Here is a 19,293-nt window from a genome sequence, read left to right as displayed (position 1 = left end):
CTGGATCCCCTCTGGGGAGGAATGGGGTGGGGTTTCTTGAAGCCCAAACTTAAAAAGAAACAGGATTCAGAGCAGCTGGTCTGCAAGATCACATAAGTGACGGACATGAAATAAATCTTTTGTCGAGACCCTTAAAATCTTCCTCTTTCCCCCTGCCTCTTTCTTGGTTTGTAGTTTTTCTCAGCTGGGAGTGAGGGTTCAAACACACACAGGTGTATATAAAACAAATATAAATAAAATAAAAAAATTCCAGTAGCACCTCAGAGACCAACTTAGTTATTGGTATGAGCTTCCGTGTGCATGCACACTTCTTCAGATACCACACGAAAGCTCATACCAAGAACTAACTTAGTTGGTCTCTAAGGTGCTACTGGAAGGATTTTTAAAATGTTATTTATTTTATTTTGTTTCAACTATGGCAGACCAACATGGCTACCTACCTGTAACTAGGTGTATATAAGTATTTGAGCAGTGGCATTGGGGAGTGGTTACGCGGGACCAGAAACTAGGGAGACCTGGGTTCAAATCCATGCCACTCAGCCATGAAGCTCACTGGATGACGTTGGGCCAGTCATTATTGCTCAGCATGACTTACCTCTCAGGGTTGTTCAGAGGCTCCAATGTGTGCAGGGAGAGACATGACTGCTGCCCTCAGCTCCTTAGTGGCAAGGGATTAAATATATTTAAGGCAAATGGGTGGTTGTCAACTTAAAAGTTTCACCCACTCACTGCAATCAATGAACATAACCAAGTTAGGCAGGCTCTGAAGAAAACTTAATTGAATACCACCCTCTGTGCTGAATAAACAGGCTGTGCACCAGGGATCGGATTTAGGGGGCGATTGCCCTCATGTCCTGCATGGGGCGGACGCAGGTGGCACTGTGGTCTAAACCACTGAGCCTCTTGGGCTTGCCGATCAGAAGGTCGGCAGTTCAAATCCCCGCGACGGGGTGAGCTCCCGTTGCTCGGTCCCTGCTCCTGCCAACCTAGCAGTTTGAAAGCACATCAAAGTGCAAGTAGATAAATAGGTACCACTCTGGTGGGAAGGTAAACAGCGTCTCCGTGCACTGCTCTGGTTCGCCAGAAGTGGCTTAGTCCTGCTGGCCACATGACCCGGAAGCTGTACACCGGCTCCGTCGGCCAATAAAGCGAGATGAGCGCCACAACCCCAGAGTCGTCTGCGACTGGACCTAATGGTCAGGGGTCCCTTTACCTTTACCTGCATGTGGGCTTCCTGAAGGCATCTGGATGAGGCTACTATGAGAACAGGATGGTGGTCTAGATGGGCCTTTCGCCTGATCCACTAGGGCTCTTCTAATATTCCCGTGTGTGGCTTTCAAATTCAAAGACTATGATAGGGCTGTTATGGCTGGAGCCCATTGGGGCTGTTGGGGCAAAAGGTAGAAAGGCCAACATTAGGTGGCTCCAGAGCATAGGTAGTTCTGAGACACCTTAACTTGGAGGAAATACTGTTTTAACAGAAAGTGGAGTAGATAGACGTTCGCATCGACTGAAGGTTTTAAATACAGTGGTACCTCGTGTTACAGACGCTTCAGGTTGCAGACCACGCTAACCCAGAAATAGTACCTCAGGTTAAGGATGGTTTGAAGTTAAGAACGGACCTCTGGAACGAATTAAGTTCCTAACCTGAGGTACCACTGTAACAATATTCTATTTATTTTTTTTATGTAACCGGCAGATGGGAAAATGGAAGTTCATCTTCTGTAATTTTTGCTAATGTTTATTTTCTTATGCCTTCTTTCTTTTTCTCTCTCAGTTGTCCCTTTCTTTCCTTTTTCTTCTTCTTTGCTTTGTACCTTTGGTAACTGCAGTTTTGTTGTTTTATGGAAAATATTAATTAAAAAACATTTTTTAAAAAAAGTAGGTGGTGCCAGAGTCAATGGTGGGCTGAGTTCTACAAGGGCAACACTGAGGCTAAGGAGGAAGACGCTGACAGGCAACTCCACCCCTTGAAGGAGACACACAGGTTGTTAAGGAGACACACCGGAGCGGTCACTCGCCTTAGTGGACCAGCTTCCACTGTCTGCATGTGCTTTCCCTCAGAGCTCCATCCTCACAGGCCTTCTTCGCTCTTCCCTCACAAAGGAGGTGTGTTTTGTAACCCCTCTGAGTCCCACAGAACTTGGCAAGAAACTATATCCGAAGCCAGGGTAAACATTCTCCGACAGCTTTATTTTTTCATATATTTTTTTTCCTTTTTGGCACAAACAGACCACATGGACATTCGACAGTACCCCTGTCCAACCGCAGATCCGGACAGTTCCATCCTTTCATTCCCCTGTCAGGGGGAGAGGTAAGTTGCCAGGCAAGTTGCAAAATTGTGCTATTTGCTCCAATCTGACAAAGCAGCATTCCCGTGTGAATTTCAAGCTCGCCCTGCAACATCTTTCCACCCCCCACACAACTCCAGGCCAAGTTCTGAGTTTCAGTCAAACTCTGGCAAATTTTGATTATTGTTTTTTTTATATAAAAAGGGATGGAGAGCACGGGCGCATGTAGACTACATCAGACACGGGCAGAGGGTCATGGAGGAAGATCGGGGGGCTCAAAAAAGCTAAGAAATAACCCCCCCAGTCTAGCATATTGAAGCATAACCCAGCCATGTGCCTGGTGGGAGAGAGATGGGAGATGTTCTTCTCCTCTGGTTTTGCTAATGGGAAAGAAACCAGCTGCATGGATCTCCACCTTTTCCACAGCAGCCATGAGACCTAGATTAAGGCTGCAATCCTATGCACACTTACCTGGGAGCAATTCTAACCAGACTCAGTAGGTGGGTGATTACTTCTGAGTAGACCTGCACAGGATTGCACTGTACGTTTCCCAACATCTGCAAATCGGTCACTGTGGCTTGGGCTATGGATGTCGAGCCAGAAAAAATTCAGCTCACGGAATGATTTATAGCATGAGCCGCTGCCGTGCAGATATATAGACTCAGAATATTGCTGCACTGAGCTCATTCGTATCTGCTACAACTGGCATGCCCCCGGCAGGAATCCTTTCCCAGCTCTTTTTAGTGCAAGATCCTTTTTAGTGCAAGAGACCTAGCAACTGAATTTGGGACCGTTCGCATGCAGAAAGTAGGCCAGGCATCCCCAAACTCAGCCCTTCAGCTGTTTTGTGACTACAACTCCCATCATCCCTAGCTACCAGGACCAGTGGCCAGGGATGATGGGAACTGTAGTCCCCAAATAGCTGGAGGGCCAAGTTTGGGGGTGCCTGGGGTGGACTCTACCACTGAGCTATGGCCTGCAGCACTGCCTTGCTCCGAGATTGCAGCAATACTTGGGGGTCCATCATGGCAGCGGCAGGCCCTTGTCCTGCCCCTCAGCCTCGCCTCCAAGGGCATCTTTCTATGGCACAATGTGGGCACTGCCACAAACAGTAACGGCAAGCTGAGCCTTTTCGGATTGGGGGCTGGATTGGAGAGAGTGCCGTCTGAGCTATCAGGCTGGAAGTGCCCTCCTGTCCTGCTCTCTCCCCACACGGCATCCTTCTTGCAGCCGGAAGAGTTCCTGGTGCCCGCCTGCCTCCCATTCCCATATGCTACACGTGGAAAACAGAGGTGGCTACAGAAAATGGCGAGCGGGCGCTTGGGTGTTCCTGGCACTACAGAACATGGGAACGGATGACTGGCTTGTGCTACGTTTGTGGTTGTCACAGAGTGGATGGCTGGCTGGCGGTACTATTTATCATGTGGCTGACACTAGAGGAGCCCAGCTACGGATTGGGGGCCACTAGGTGAGTGGCACGTACTAGGCCGAGTCGGGGCAAAAGGCGCCCCATGGCTTTTTCGAAAGGAAAATGGGAGTCTTCCTGGGGAGAGCTGCCTTCTCCCACCTCCTCTGCTAAGGACCAGGCCGGTGCCCCTCAGGCAGGGCGGGATCCCGAGCCGCTTTCACAGTTCAATGGTGTCGCTGGAGAGGCTGCGAGAATCCACCTGCTTGCTGAGGGCCAGGAAGCTCTTCCGGGCCTCGCGCTCTGAGTTTGGGGCGCTGCTGGAAGGGGGCGGGGGCAGTTCGTCTGGCAGCAGCTGGGCCTGGTTGGGCAGCTCCTCAGGGGGCAGGCTTTCTGGCGAGGACAGGCCGTGGCGCCAGGGGTTCCAGCTGAACTTGAGGGAGGCCCGGGAGAAGGAGGTGCGGGAGAAGCTGTCGAAGGAGGTGTCCGTCGGAGGTTCGCTGGCCAGGCCTCGGCTCTGAGTGGTCAGCTCGCCCATGGAACTGGCACGGGCCAAGCTGTAGAGGCAGTCGGGGTCGCTGCTGCGGCGTGGACGCGACAGCAGGGGCTGGGCCGTGTGGGAGAGCGTGGAGCAGTCGCCGCGCAGGGAAGAGCAGGAGTCTTGGCGGGCCAGGCGCGAAGGGAAGTGGAGGCTGGAGCGAAGGAAGATGGAGTCGCGCACCAGGTGCTCGCGGAAAAGCGCCTCGTCGATGCTGCGGCTCAGGTTGATGGGCGTCGGGGGCCGGAACTCCAGCTCCGCCAGGGAGAGGACCGAATCCCGCTCAAAGCAGATGCTGGTGTAGGAGCGGCCCATCATGGCCGCGGCGGCGTTGGGGCACTTGGGACTGTAGACGGGGCGTGCGGGTGACGGACTGGAGCCCTGGACGCCCGCTGCCCTCAGCTCATTGCTGTCCTTGAGTGCCCAGAGGCGCCCGCTGCCACCCCCGGGAGGGTTCCGGATCAGGTTCTTGCTGATGTCGTTGTTGGGGACCTTTTCCAGGATGCTTCCGGCCCAGTTGTAGCAGTTGTTGGGGTACTCGGGCACCTCGGCCTTGCAGTAAGCGCAGAAGTAGCGTAGGAGCTTGGCCCAGCAGGAGTGCTCGGCCGAGCCATAGCGCCAGCAGAGGGCCTGCCAGGCGAGCGAGACAAGGACAAAGGAGAGCACCAGCTCCACGATCCGGAACCAGAACTGCACGAACCACCAGCCCCAGCTGAAGAGGTCCACCTGGCCCAGAAGGCCCGAGAACCACAACACCCCGTAGAACTGCAGCCCACAGCACGGCAGGGCCAGCCCGCTGCTTGCCAGCAGCAGCCAGGCCCCGCTCCAGACGCCCGGCTCCGGGGTGCCCTCGGCCGTCTCGGCCACGCTGCGCCGCAGCAGCCAGTAAACGAAGGCCGTGAAGGGCAGGAGGCAGATGCCAAGAGCGCAGGACAGAGTGTGCAGCCCCACCGGCACGGCCGGGTGCAATGGAGGGGAGAACAAGTCGGCGGCCAGCAGGGCGGCGCTCTGCACGGACCCCAGCGCAGCCCAGAGCGGCAGGCTCTGCCACTTGGGCGGCAGGACTTCCAGGCGGGCCTGGCGGAAGAGGCGGAGGAGGAGCACGGCAAAGGTGGTGAGCAGCATGGGGAAGGGTGCCGTGTAGAGGACCCTCACCGCGGCGGCCGGGAGGCGACCCCTCGCGCCGTAGGGGTCGGCCAGGAAGAAGGTGGTGCGCAGCAGCCCAAAGACCAGCAGCAAGGCGCTGGCAGCCGTGACGTGGGGGAAGTGAGCCACCCGCAAGGCGAGGGAGCCCCCCAGGCAGGCCAGGCTCAGCAGGCTCAGCAGCAGGAAGAGCACGCCGGAGCCGTAGACGTGCAGCGCCCAGGCAAAGCTCAGCGTGCGCTCCAGGTCCCCCCAGCGGATCAAGGTCTGGTTAGGCAGCAGCTGGCTGCAGGCGCTGCCAGGGCTGAGGCAAGGTGGGCTGGAGGCAGTGAGGACGGTGGGCAGGCTGGGCTGGGGGCGGGCCAGCTGGCGGTGCAGAACGACTCTCTGGGTGGTGACCCGGATCAGGCCACGGCGGGGGGTGTCCAGGAGGCGGGCAGATGTGGTGGTGGTGGTGCTGCTGCTCCGCTTAGCGGGACGGGTACCAGAAGCACCTGCAAATAATAATGAAGAAAAAGCACGGTGGGGGTCAGGAAGGAAGTCCCCGAAAAGACCATTTTTGCAGAAATATATGCAATGGAAAACCTGCATTTTTGTTCCTTTGTTAAATCATTATTATGACATGCATGCATCCGGCTCTGTCCAGAACTGACATTTTCATCAAGGAGAGAAAAAAAGGAGAAGCAAATACGAGGTTCCCTCTTCCCAGTACGGTTGAAAGCATGTGGGCACAGGATGCATTGTGAAGTCTCAGAAGCCGGAGGGGAGGATCAAATCAGATTTCAAGTCTTGGAAAGGCTATGATACTGCGCATAGTTCCGCCCCTGTCTCTCTGCAGGACTAATAAAAGCAGATTATAGGATGTAAAAATAGCCAAAGATTGCAACTCTGCTTCATTTGCATGCTGTGCGCATAATGTGCGGAACCTGGCTGCTGATTTTGTCGTAGTTCTTGGGTTTTTTTAAAGCACAGATTACATAGGAGCACATACTGAGTCCATCTAGTTCAGTATTGTTTGCACTGACCGGCAGCAGCTCTCCAGGATTTTGGGCAGGAGTCTCTCCAAACCCTGCAGGATTATTCACTACTCTTGCTAAGACTCCAGACCTCTTCCCTACTCAACGATACACACACCCCACCCACCCCCCGCCGGTTGCAATGCTATTAAATCCCACTTTGTGCCCCAGGAGCATTTAATTGATTGGTTTACTGGAGCAAAATGAGCAGTTCTCTCAAATGACACACAGTTTTGGATCGACTGGCCTTGCTATCCCCACTGACTGCTCTCCCCCAGGTCTCAGTCCGAGAGAGATATCTTTCCCGATATGCTTTAACTACTAGACATGCCAGGGATTGCAAGCTTTGCCCTTCGGCATGCCCGGCATGCGCTCTGCTACTGAGTCATCTAGGCTGGGGGGGGGGCACGAGATGACTATTTATTCCTCTCCCGAGCTGGAGGCGACAGCAGCCAAATTAAGGAGCAGCTTCCTCTGCCATCTGCTCCAGGGGGCCTTCCCGACAGCAGGTGGGTGGCCTGGCCCATTCATTACCCTCCTCCCGCTTCGCCATCCTGCCACCTGGCAAGATTGAGCGAGAGACAAGCAACGCTGGCATGCAGGAAGCAGGGCAACCATAACCGGCAATCATTTATGCTCATGACTGACCGACACAGCTCTCCAAGCGCGGGTCCTTTTGTAGCCAAAATGACACACCGTCCACATACAATGGGGAGATGTCAAGCCTGACTGGGGGGACCCCAGGGTTTTCAAATGCACACAAAAAGGTACAGTGGTACCTCGGGTCACATATGCTTCAGGTTACATACGCGTCAGGTTACATACTCCGCTAACCCAGAAATAGTGCTTCAGGTTAAGAACTTTGATTCAGGATAAGAACAGAAATCGGGCTCCAGCGGCGCAGCAGCAGCAGGAGGCCCCATTAGCTAAAGTGGTGCTTCAGGTTAAGAACAGTTTCAGGTTAAGAACGGACCTCTGGAACGAATTAAGTACTTAACCCAAGGTACCACTGTATTTAGGAGAAATAACCCTAAGCAGTGGTGATTCGTGGTAAACTCCAAAACCGGCCCAATGGGGACCGAACACACTCAGTGATTGAAAATGCTAACTGTTGGGAATGAGGAACTGAAAACTGGGATGGAGTACAGTCATACCTCAGGTTATGAACGCTGCAGGTTGTGCGTTTTCGGGTTGCGTACCGCGCTAAACCCAGAAGTACCGGAATGGGTTACTTCCGGGTTTCGGCACCCATGCATGTGCAGCAGCGCAAAATGACATCACGCGCATGCGCAGAAAGGCCAAATCGCACCACATGCGTGCGCAGACGCAGCACTTCAGCTGCGGGTTGCGAACGTGCCTCCCGCACGGATCACGTTCGCAACCCGAGGTATGACTGTATCCTAGAAAACAGCTCGGCCGGGGCTGGCATACCACACACTGCAGTTCTCCCGATTGTAATAACTGGTAATTTTTCAGCCTGAAGATGAGCCCAGGGGAGGGGAGGGGGTGATTAAGGAAGACTCAGTAGATTGTTCAGAACTGGTAAGGCAAGCTAAGAGGCCACCGCTGAGATAAGCCTGGAGGATATGCACTAGGGATCCAGGAATGACTGTGGAGGGACGTTGTTTTTCCGAGTTACATGGGAGGAAAGTGAAGAAGCTTCAGGCCAGGCCACATGCAGAGAAGCCTACTGTGGTAAACAGCTGACAAGCTATATGGGCTAAGTGGCGAAAGGCTCAGCAGCCGAGCACCCTCTCATCCTGCCAAACGCTCCCAGATTCAATCCCTGGCGTCCCCAGGAAGGGCTGAGAATATCCCCTGCCTGAAACCCGGTCGCCGAAGAAAATGCGGAGCTAGATGGAGCAAACAGTCTGACTCAGTAGGCAGCTTCCTCCGTCCCTAAGGTGCATCTGTTTTACAGGGATTATGCTGAGCATGGTGGAAATTCTGAAACGAGAAGCACTAAAGCCAACTTAGTACGGAGGGAACAAGCAAAGGATCCAGAAATTGCAAATGCAACAGTTCCCCATTGATCATGATGATGATAATGATAATTTATTATTTGTACCCCACCCATCTGGCTGGGCTTCCCCAGCCACTCAGGGTGGCTTCCAACAAAGATCAAAAATACATTAAAATATCACACATTAAAAACTTCCCTGAACAGGGCTGCCTTCAGATGTCTTCTAAATGTCAGGTAGTTGTTTTTCTCTTTGACATCTGATGGGAGGGTGTTCCACAGGGCAGGAGCCACTACCAAGAAGGCCCTCTGCCTGGTTCCCTGTAACTTGGCTTCTTGTAGTGAGGGAACCACCAGAAGGATAACGTAGTAATTTTTAATTTTATTTATTTTATTGAATTTATATGCCCACAGGTCTCAGTTCCACCCTATTTCTGAAGTCAATGAGTCTGAATGTGAACCACCTAATGGCAGATTTTTTTTTGAGGGGGTGGAATCTGCTGGGTTGCATTCTGGAGAACATCCATGTACCTTTAAATCTTCCACTGCAAGTGAGAGACAAGGCAACCAGAGCTTCTTCACTGTCTTTTGCCTGCCATCCACTCCCCAATTTGCTGGAACTGATCTAGGCATGAGTGGATCAGCAAAGCAGAGGAGAACTGGGGGGTGGGGGTGAGATCAGGGGACAGGGAGGCAAAAACTGTGCCAAAGACAGAAACTGCCCGGCAGGAAAGAGGGAAAAGGGTGTCTGCGTGGGAAGGTGTCAAATCACTATTTGTCACAAAAAATGACGGGGGCAGTGGTGCTGGATCGCCTTGGCTTCAGGAGAAAAGTGTGGCCTACTATTGCACTCTTCTGCTGAGCCCAAGGCAAGGGAAGGAAAGAAGATGGGTGAGCAAGGGGGAAGTGGGAACTTCCTGAGTCTGGCCCTTCTACATCAGTAGGGTGGCACTGTGGTCTAAACTACTGAGCCTCTTGGGCTTGCCAATCGGAAGGTCGGTGGTTCAAATCCCCGCGACGGGGTGAGCTCCCATTGCTCTGTTCCAGCTCTTGCCAACCTTTTGAAAGCATGCCAGTGCAAGTAGATAAATAGGTACCACTGCGACAGGAAGGTATAAACGGAATTTCTGTGCGCTCTGGTTCTCGTCACGGTGTCCCATTGCGCCAGAAGCGGTTTAGTCCTGCTGGCCGCATGACCCAGAAAGCTGTCTGTAGACAAACACCGGCTCCCTTGGCCTGAAAGCGAGATGAGCGCCGCAACCCCAGAGTTGCCTTTGACTGGACTTAACCGTCCACGGGTCCTTTACCTTTTTTTTTTTTTAACCTCTACACTGACTGGCAGTGGCTACCCAGACTTTCTCCCAGCTTTGCTGGGGATCAAACCTGGGGCCAATTATGGTCCTGCCCTAGGAGAAAGTGGCAACTTTGGACTCGCACAATCCTCTATGATAACGTGTTGTGGGCTCAGGGATCCGAGGCCTAGCGGAGGGAACGAAATAGCTCAGGGGCAAGAGGTCCTCTCTGGACCGGCACCCATCCTGCCTCGTCTTCACAGAGATATGCCCTGGGAAGGAGCAGCTAGCGAGGAGGACAGCCAAGCTTGCGTAGTTAGCGCTAATCGGGTCCGGAGATTATCCTGATTAGAAATGGCACCGAGCTCAGATATAACCAGCACCCCCCGCTGCCTATGGAACAATCCATTTAGGGCAGAACTAGGTACCTCACACGGCAGCCTTGCTTCTTCGCGGTCCACCCAAATCCTTCCTGGGCATCTGGGGAAGAATTCCACATAGAGGCTCTAAACGGGAATCAGCCTTTGTCCCTGGGTATGGAGGGGATTCCAAGAACGGGGGAGGGGGGAAGCGTGTGTGCCTTGCTACTCTGCCTGTGTGTCTGGATAAGTTCCAGCACCCTGCACCCCTAAGCACCCTGTACTTTTTGAACGCAGTCAAAGGTTCTCTTCCAAGCACCTTCGTTCTGGTGGGACTGGTGACCATGAACACGAACCCACATCTGTCTAAGTATGGTGCTGAAAGGTCACGTGGGCCAATTTTACTGCCCAAAGTGAAGACCATTTCCATTCTACAGGGGAGAGACTGCTGGAAATAATTGAGGGCAAGTATTTCCCTCTGTCTCGCGCCCCCCCCCCCCCCGGCTGGGACCCTTAATATGGCGGAGCTGCTGGTTAAGTATTTGCTTTTGTCCTTACACGCCACTGCGTGCCATTATCGGAAGACAAATGCACTTAAACCCAAAAATGAGTTTGCGAAGCAAATTGTCTGAGATGGCTCGAGCGAGCAAGCTAAGTTACACAGGGTAAGCAGGGTTGTGGGTTTGATTGCCACCGTTTTGCAGAGCTCGTGAAGGGGATACCGGCTGCAGAATCTCCACTTTTTTGTTTTTAAAGTTTGCGGCTGCAAATATATTGCTGGCAGTGTGTTTGGGCAGCGCCAGGCGAGAGCTCAAATAAACGCCAGAGAATTAGCTGAATGGGCAGAAGGCAGAACAGAGAATGAAGAAGGAATGCAGCTTTAGACATTCAAAGCTACCTTATACTGAGATAGACCTACTTGGGCCAGCACTGTCCACTTTGAGGAACCTGTGGACCTCCAGGTTTTGCTGAGCTACACATCCCCATTAACCGTGCCAGCTGGGTTGTGTTTAGAGCTGAACAGCCACCCTTAGCCTAAACCCAGGACAGTTTAACATGGAGCTGTGTCAGAATCAGGATTTGAACCTGCGCCTCTATTCAGGGAGCAGGACAAAGCCTTGAGTCTTAAGGCTGCTCGGCCACCCAGACACTCGTTGAGTGCCCTGTATAACTCACTGTCCCTCCCCCCCGCCCACAGTCTAGGAGAAGCAGAATGAATTATGCAACGCAATAATAAATTTAATGCTAGTCAATTCAGCATATTTGCAACAGTGGCGGATTTAAAATCTGAAACGAAAGCCCAGTAGTAAGGCAATACGCCTCCTTCAATAACACATCCACTCTATTATTGCAATGTATTATGTATGGAGCACCGACAAGGTGCGCAGCACTTTGCGCAGCGAGATAAGCAAAAAAGAGAGGGCAGGGCAGGTCTTTACGCCAACAAGATTACACTGAGACGGTGCAACCCTGTGCATGTCTGCTTAAAGCAAATCTCATCGAGATCAACAGAGCATACTCCCAAGCAAGTTTGCAGCCTAAGTGTGGCGTCCGAGCCATACTCAAAATGGAACTGTTGAAATCAGTTAACCACAACTAACTTGTGGGTTCTGTTCCGAGTGTGACTTTCTCAGCTACGAACCCCAAAACTGAAGGGAGACTATGGAGGGAGGGGGAGAAAGGAAGGGAAGAGCAAAAGGGCTAGGGGACAAATAGGTGAGTAAATGAAGTTATATGTACTTAGGGCCAAAGTGTGTATTATGTTGTTCATGCTTTTTTCTTTTTTAAAAAAGCAAATAGCAGCTGTGGGAGGGATATTCTGAAGGATTCCAAGGGCACCCATACCTGAATTCAGCGCCACGGTATATGCCGATCATGGAGGGATGATTTGCGGAGCCCTATTAGCAAACTCCATGTTCAGAAGCAGCGTAACTCAAAAACTAAAGCCTTGCCAGGAAATCATAGTGCCTTCAAGCCCTGTTTGTGGCTTCTTGTTGGACCACGTTGGCTGGGACTGATGAGAGTTGGAGTCCACATATGGAGTCTACCTGGCTACGCAGGCATAGCCCACTGGATCGCGGCCTAGATGGTCTGATCTAACAGGCCTCTTCTCTTCTTCACGTTCTTAGTAAACATCCTCACTGCCCTGTTCTCACTCACCTGGATGCTTGGTTTCCGGGCTGGTCCTCACCACAAGGGTGTCCTGTCCAGGAGTAGAGGACCCAACATGCGTGACAGGGACCTTGGGCATCACAGCTCCCCGGACTCGTTGGGGGTTAATATCGATCGCTCCCAAAATCCCTGGGGAGAAAAAGAGAGGAATAGGCTTTGGATGGATCCAGCAACTACACAGGTAGCTCTAGCTCAGGCTCAAACTGCTGCCTTGTTTTCTCCCAGAAGCATTGCTTTTATTATTACTGTATACCTGAAGGAGTGTCTCCACCCCCATCGTTCTGCCCGGACACTGAGGTCCAGCACCGAGGGCCTTCTGGTGGTTCCCTCATTGAGAGAAGTGAGGTTACAGGGAACCAGGCAGGGGGCCTTCTTGGTAGTGGCACCCACCCTGTGGAATGCCCTCCCTTCAGATGTGAAGGAAATAAGCAGCTATCTTATCTTTACAAAACATCTGAAGGCAGCCCTGTTTAGGGAAGCTTTTAATATTTAATGCTGTATTGTTTTTAACACTCGATTGGGAGCCGCCCAGAATGGCTGGGGAAACTCAGCCAGATGGGTGGGGTATAAATTATTATTATTATTATTATTATTATTATTATTATTATTATTATTATTATTATTAAATTCATATCCTGCCATTCCTCTCAAAGGAGCTCAGGGCAGCAAACACAAAACAGTCAAAACCATTCGATTAATTATTATTTTTTAAAAGTCTGAAAACAATCACATGCCCTCATAGTTAATAATTTCAAGGTTGTCATCTAATGTCTGGGTAAGCTTTAAAAATTAAATCCCTCCTCAATGTTAATAATGTTCCCTTTGTAGCTAAAGAGATTATAAGGTGAGGAAAATTATCCGACCCCAGGAGGACTGATTCCAATAGGAGTTTCAGGTAGCAGAAGAACCAGGAGAAGCCTTACTGAGTAGCTAAGGGTTCTTAGCCATACTCAAGAGTAGACCCATTGAAATTGATGGCCATGGCTAAGTTCGGTCCATTAATTCCAGTGGGCCTGCTCTGAGTACAGCATTGCTGGCTACAACCGTTTTGTTACTTTTCTGCTTGCGGTGAGCATCCGAAGTAGCTTACAATAACAATATTTTTTTGATTTATGTTAGCTATTTAACAACAAAACGTGTAGACCACTTAGTAAAATAAATAAACCTCTCAATGGTTCACGTAACGATATATACCCAGTGCTCAAATAAAAATCATATTAAACTATGCTATGCTACTTTCGTGGAAGACAGGAGTGCCTGGCGTGCTCTGGTCCATGGGGTCACAAAGAGTCGGACACGACTAAACGACTAAACAACAACATGCTACTTTCTGCCACTGTTGCTGCTTCACAAAACACCCTGGAGCGTCAAACCCCAACCCAACCGTAGCAAAGCTACAATATCCCGGCCACCTCCTCCCTGTTGCTGCCAGGTTCTTTGCTACTTCATATATCCTCCCTCACAACCAAATGTCTTCCCCCATCGCTGCACTAATAAAGCAATTCACTCGATTCCACCCATAATATGCCAGCCACTCTGCAGAGCCCAGCTTACTTCTGCCACGTTACATCCCAGCCCCGACTGCAGTTATCATAGGCAATAACCCTCCCCAGTATGGTAATTCCTTTTCACTCTCATGGGGACACCCTAAAGCTAGTGGCAAACGATAGCAACAGAAAGTGTCAGGGAAAAAGCAGCGAAACAGCTCCAAAAACTTAAAATCACTGTTGTTGTTTTTTTGGTGGGGAAGGCTTCTCCCAAAAAGCTCAACAATTTGGGTTTATTCCAAAAACAAACCCTCAACAACTTTGCGTGTGTCAGGAAGTTAACTTTTTGAAATATGGCAGCCCTACCTTTAAGCAGTCATTGCTTCCCCCAAGGAATTCTGGGAACTGTAATCAGTTCAGGGTGCTGAGAGTTGTCACGAGACACCCCCACGCTGCCTATTCTCCTCTCAGAGCTACAATTCCCAGCATTCCCTGGGAAGAGGGACCGATTGCTAAACCGCTCTGCAATTGCAACCACAGGTCTCCTAACAACTCTCAGCGCCCTGAATAGAACTACAGCTCCCAGAATTCTTTGGGACTGTTTAAAGTGGTACCGTACTGCTCTAAGCATATGTTGTGAATGTAGCCTTAAGAGAGAGCAAATGGGTCTATTTACCAATGGTTCCCAATTAGCTACGAACTAGGGAATCCCCGTTTTTCAAAAGCCAAGCCATGGACCCCCTACTTTTGAAAATTTCGATATCGCTATGTTAATCTTTGTTATGTGAATGGTGTGATGAACCCCCTGGCTGTGTTACACGGACCCCACCCCCCACAGACCACCAGTTGAGAACCGCTTGGCTATTAGTTTGACCAGAATTGGGGGCGGGGAGGGGCGTTTATTGCTAGTAAGACCGTAACCCAAAGTAGAAACAACCTAAAACCTACCTGGGGTCGCTGACCCGCCAAGAGAAGGAGTCTTTTCCGTTCCAGCCACTTCCCAAAGTCCTGGCTGCTTCGTTGTGTGGACAATCAGGCTCCAATGGGTGCGTCCTTGGTGCGTAACTGGTCCCTGGGGCGTCCCTGCCATGTCCCCTGCCGGTGAAGAGGTGGAAGGGCTCGGGAAGACCTCTGAGGCTGGCTGAGGGGGGCTTGTGGAGACGAGGGTCCCATCCAGTGGGGTGGCTGTACCAGCCCGGGAGACAGAAGCAACAACCACAGTGTCCCTCCCTGGCCCAAGTGGCCTCTGGGTGTACCCAGCCGCCTGTGTGGGTCTAAAAGGAGTGGTGGAGAGCTCCTCCTGTCCCTGTGGGCCCCCATAAGTCTGTGTGCTCCTGTAGGAAGCCATATATTTGACCGTGGTCTGGTTTGGGCCCACCAGCTCCTGCTGCGGACCCCCACTTCCCAGCTGCCCCATGGCGCTATCGCCCCTTGGGCGTTCGGTCGCCATCCACTTTATGTGGGACCCGTCAGCAGGTAACGTCAGCAAGGGGATGGTGGAAACAGTAGGTTTGGGGCCTAGTGTGGTTGCCATGGAAATATCTTTGAGCACCGCCTGGTGGCGGCTGGTCTTGTCCTGGGAGGCAGGTAAATCCGAGGCCTCGACCCCAGATGAGGTTGGCAGGGAGGCCATCCCAGGAGTGGACACGCTTGCAGCACCAGGGACTGAGAGAGAAGTCCCATTAATTCCCTGCTCTGGGCTTATTTCCACAGGTGCATGGCCAGAGGTCGCCTCAGGCTCTGTTTGAACGCTAGAAAGCCCCACTGTTGACAGAGTGAAGCCCCCTGTCTGAGGAAGACCCTGCACGGTGAGGTGGGGAGCCGAGCTTACTTCAGAAGCCCTAGCAGGTGTCCCCAAGCCAGAACGGGTCACCGGAGGGAAGTCAAAGGGCACCCGGGGTATTGGAGTCCCAGGATGGCTTGTGGGATTTGCCCCGTCCCAAATCTCATTGCCCGGCTCCCCATCGCCGCTAGAGATGTCGTGGGCAAAGGGGTCTGAACGGGTTGGCGTTATGCTTGGGAGAAGCTCTTGGGAGGGTCCATTCAGCGGAGGCAGCCGTGGGGCAGAGCTCAAGGGAGGGTCCCAGGTGGGGTTGTTTGGGGTGGGGAGGCGGGATGCCTGTTGCAGGGCCGGCAGCAGCAGGCTCCAGGCCAGGAAGAGTCCCACGGAGGCCATCGCTGCGACGTGAGGTGGCCCGCATCCAGCGTCGTCACAACTTCTCAGGCTTCACCCTGCGGGACAGCGACACGGGTGAGGAAGGCGACTGGTTGTCGCAAGCAAGGAACGGGAGCAAAAGACAGCAAGGGAAGCAAGGGAAGTTTGGTGACAAACGGCTGCGATGGGCAAAGCGGGGTTAAGCCAGGAGACCGCCTCCAGGATAAACAAAAGCAGCAACATGAATGGAACGCCAAGCTGGGTGGACAGAGAGCTGCAGGCGAGCATAAGTGAGCAGCTGTGCATGGCACATGGATGCAAACATGAAGCTGAAGTCACATGTATAAGCAACTTGTCTCTCCCTTCTCCGGCATACAGCTGCAGTGTGTATCGCCTTCTCCCCTCCCGCTGCCGGGTTTGGAGGGACCTCAGATGGCAGCAGCCAACCCCCCCTTCCCAACTCTGGGCTTTGCCACTGCATCTTGAGCCAGAGGAGGCAGGGCAAGGCAGCTGCCCCATCTGAAAAGACAACAATGGAGTTATCATTCTGGGGCTGGTGGGGTTCTAAGGCGAGGGCCACACAGGGTGGCTCTTATGCCCCGCAACATCCTTATAGGATTACAGCCACCTTCTATTTCTCTTGTTGCCATTTGGGCACAATAGCGAAACCTTAGGGAGTGAGAGGGCTTATGTAAGCAGCTGCCTGGTCCATGCAACCCAATATTGCGCACCCCAGCAGGCAGCAGCGCCCCAGGGCTACCAAAGCCTTTCCTGCTCTTGTTAAGACCCTTTAACTGGAAATGCCAGGAACTGAACCTGGAACCATCTGCAAGGCATACCTCTCTGAAAATGCAGGTGATCAGCTGGCCTACAAAAGCAAACCACATCCCAGGAGCTGTGTGACTCAATACCTAAGCCCTGCAGAGCACCTACTCCCTGCAGCTCATGCAAGTTCACCTTGGGCGCCTGGCTCCCGGTCTATTGCAGCTTGAGGATGGGGATGCTCAGACCAAGCTAGCAGATCCCTGCACCCCTGATTGGAGCCAGGAATCCTGCAGCACTTTAACCCTTCCCAGGCCCGGCAGCAAAGAGCTGCATGATTTGGAATGCCTTGTATTCGTGTCCAACCTGAGGCAACCCAAACCACCATACCTTGGTAAAAGGCACTTGAGTATCCCAAAACAGTTTTTCACCACACTGCAGCACCCTATCCACTAGCTATCACAAGCCATTGATATATAACAAAGGCAGCATGGCCCAACAGGCAGAGAGCAGAACCTGACTCCAAATTCCCACTTCTAAATCAAAGTCTCACTGGGCAGACCCTGAGCAAGTTTCTGCCTCTCAGCCTCAGTTACTCCGCGCTGTAAAATGGGAGCAATAAATGCCCACCACATTCATTTGCTGCAAGACAAGTGTTATAACCACGATGGTGATAAAAACACGGGGCTGCACATCTCCCAACAATTCACCCACCTCCCTGTCATGTGCATGCTGCCATCCCATTAACATCCTACCAAGCAGCCGAGGGATCCAGCCTCTCAGAATAGGCATTTCCCCCCTCCCCATGAGCTCAAGAACGCGCAAATGCTTTACAAGGGAACACAAGACGCACACCTCAGCCTGGGGGTCTTCATGCAAATCTGCCCCCAGTCTGGGTGCTCTTGGGGAAGGGCCCAAGCTCAGTGGTGGAGCATCCGCTTTGCATGCCAAAGTTTCCAGCTTCAATCCCCGGCCTCTCGAGGTAAAGGCTGCAAAGGGGTGCCTGCAAAGTGGCTGCCAGCCAGTGTGGACAATACTGAGCTAGATGCAACACCGGATCCAGAATTGGCCTCCACAGTCACTTGTTAAAACCGTGTTTATGGAAGACAATCTTACTCGGCTACGAGTGATCCCCAAAGAAGAAGAAGATGCAACACTGGTCTGATTCAGTATAAGGCAGCTTCCCAGGTCCCATCGCTGAGATCCTCAATGGCCACCGATTCTTCTGGCAGGGCAGTCACACTTACCATAAGCCTGGAGGTGGGTGCGTGGTCTTTGCAAAAGGTGCCGTGGGGGGGGGGGGGGCAAAGCAGCGGGCAGTGCAAAGGCTCCTTGCTCACACAGCATCCAAGCCGGGGAGTTGCCAGGCTGTCTCAGCGTCCAAGGTCAGTAATGCGCAGGGTGTGCCAGGCGTCCAAACTTAATGATCCTCCGTTTAACGCCTTGCCAGGTGCCAGGAAGAGTGCCCTCCCGGGTGTCTGTGGGTGCCTATGGAGGAGGACGTCTCTTTCCCTCCAACGCCCCCCCCCGCCCCGCCTTCCGCCAAGCATGGATGGACATGCACAAAACACAACGCGCAGAGAGACATTCGTGCACAAACGCGCGCAGGTTTCTCACCTCGGGCTCCTCCTGGCGCCGCTGCCCCGCGCTGCCCCGCATCGCTTGGGCAGGAGCCGAGGGTGGGGTGTCCTAGATGCGCCCAAAGCTCCTCCTCCTCGTCGTCGTCTCTTCTCCTCTGCTCAGGTGGCCCCCGCGGCCAGCTCCGCTCTTGCCGGCATCGTCGCGGGGAGCAGCGAAACCACCCTGCAAAAAAAAGCCCAGCAAGCAACAAGGCGCGCTCCAGTAGCGTCCCCGCGCGGGGAGCAGCAGAGCCTCTTCCCTCCCCTTATCCCGCAAGCCCCAAATAGCCACAGCATGGAGCTCAGCCAGCATGCATTAGGAAGGGGGCGCAGCAGGAGGAGAAACCTCCGCTGCCCCCTCCTTCTCCCTCCCTCCCCGCTCCTTGTGGAAGGATTCGCACTCGGTGCCAAGGGATCCGTGCACCCGGGATGGAGAAGGCCGGCGGGTGGCTTGTGTCCCGACCTGCTTGCCTGCTTCTTCCACTTTGCCCAACCAAAGGTGAGGCAGGCGGTGAGCAGGGCGCCCCACAAAAGGCCAAGGTGCTGCGGCGCACAGTCACGTGCAGCGGCAGCAGCAAACCCGGGACGCAGCCAGCGCAGCTTTTGCCGGCCCGGGCAAGCGACGCTCAGCTAATGGGGCTCGAGGATCGCGGAGCGGGAGCAGGGAGAGAGAGGCCCGCTCCGCCTCCCCTCTCCCCCCACCCACCAAACTCTTCCCGCCCCACTGCGCTCTTGCCCCCCCCACCACGTGGTTGCGCCCTCCGTGCAGACCCCCGCCGTCAAGGCGCTGGGATCCGTGCGGTTAGTTCCTAAAATGTGATAGGTTCTTAGGAGGATCACCTCCCTCCCAGGTGAGTCATTCTGCACTCTGCACATGCACTGGCGCACTGCTCCGCGTTTCCTTTCCCGGAGGATCTGGCTCCAACGAAGCCCCGGAAAGTCTGTCGACCAGAATAGGCTGACAGGGAAGTCTGTGTAAAGGAATCCTGTGGCAGAGGAGGAGGCGAGTTTTGCATATGGGACAAGAAGACTAATTATTACAGTGGTACCTTGGGTTACAGATGCTTCGGGTTACAGACTCCACTAACCCAGAA

At 53.0% G+C, this 19,293-nt stretch overlaps 1 protein-coding gene across 4 annotated transcripts; it reads right to left on the bottom strand.

Moving 5' to 3' along the window:
• Positions 1 to 2,174: 2,174 nt before the first annotated feature.
• Positions 2,175 to 18,896, bottom strand: PRRT3 (proline rich transmembrane protein 3). Of its 4 annotated transcripts, none has more exons than XM_083491288.1 (5): positions 18,601 to 18,896; positions 18,198 to 18,383; positions 14,612 to 15,895; positions 12,165 to 12,305; positions 2,175 to 5,871 (listed from the first exon to the last, which is right to left on the bottom strand). In XM_083491288.1, exons 3-5 carry the CDS (start codon positions 15,837 to 15,839, stop codon positions 3,917 to 3,919), a joined length of 3,324 nt encoding a protein of 1,107 aa, XP_083347414.1. In that variant the 5' UTR covers positions 15,840 to 15,895; positions 18,198 to 18,383; positions 18,601 to 18,896; the 3' UTR covers positions 2,175 to 3,916. The 4 variants fall into 4 exon arrangements, with proteins under 4 accessions (XP_083347414.1, XP_083347413.1, XP_083347412.1 ...); XM_083491287.1 differs by having other exon boundaries at positions 18,663 to 18,896; XM_083491286.1 differs by having other exon boundaries at positions 18,198 to 18,896.
• Positions 18,897 to 19,293: the final 397 nt, after the last annotated feature.

The sequence above is a fragment of the Podarcis liolepis genome (assembly GCF_965112155.1).
Source record: "Podarcis liolepis genome assembly, chromosome: 2".
NCBI classification, from domain to species: domain Eukaryota; kingdom Metazoa; phylum Chordata; class Lepidosauria; order Squamata; family Lacertidae; genus Podarcis; species Podarcis liolepis.
This window is presented reverse-complemented; position numbering and strand designations above follow the sequence as displayed.

Bases quoted from the DNA above. Each gene is read 5' to 3' on its own strand.
- PRRT3 (XM_083491286.1), bottom strand. From the start codon at position 15,839: ATGGCCTCCGTGGGACTCTTCCTGGCCTGGAGCCTGCTGCTGCCGGCC. The intron at 12,306-14,611 runs GTAGGTTTTAGG...TTTTCTCCCCAG, and splicing joins TGGCGGGTCAGCGACCCCAG to GGATTTTGGGAGCGATCGAT. The intron at 5,872-12,164 runs GTGAGTGAGAAC...TATTATTTGCAG, and splicing joins CCCGGAAACCAAGCATCCAG to GTGCTTCTGGTACCCGTCCC.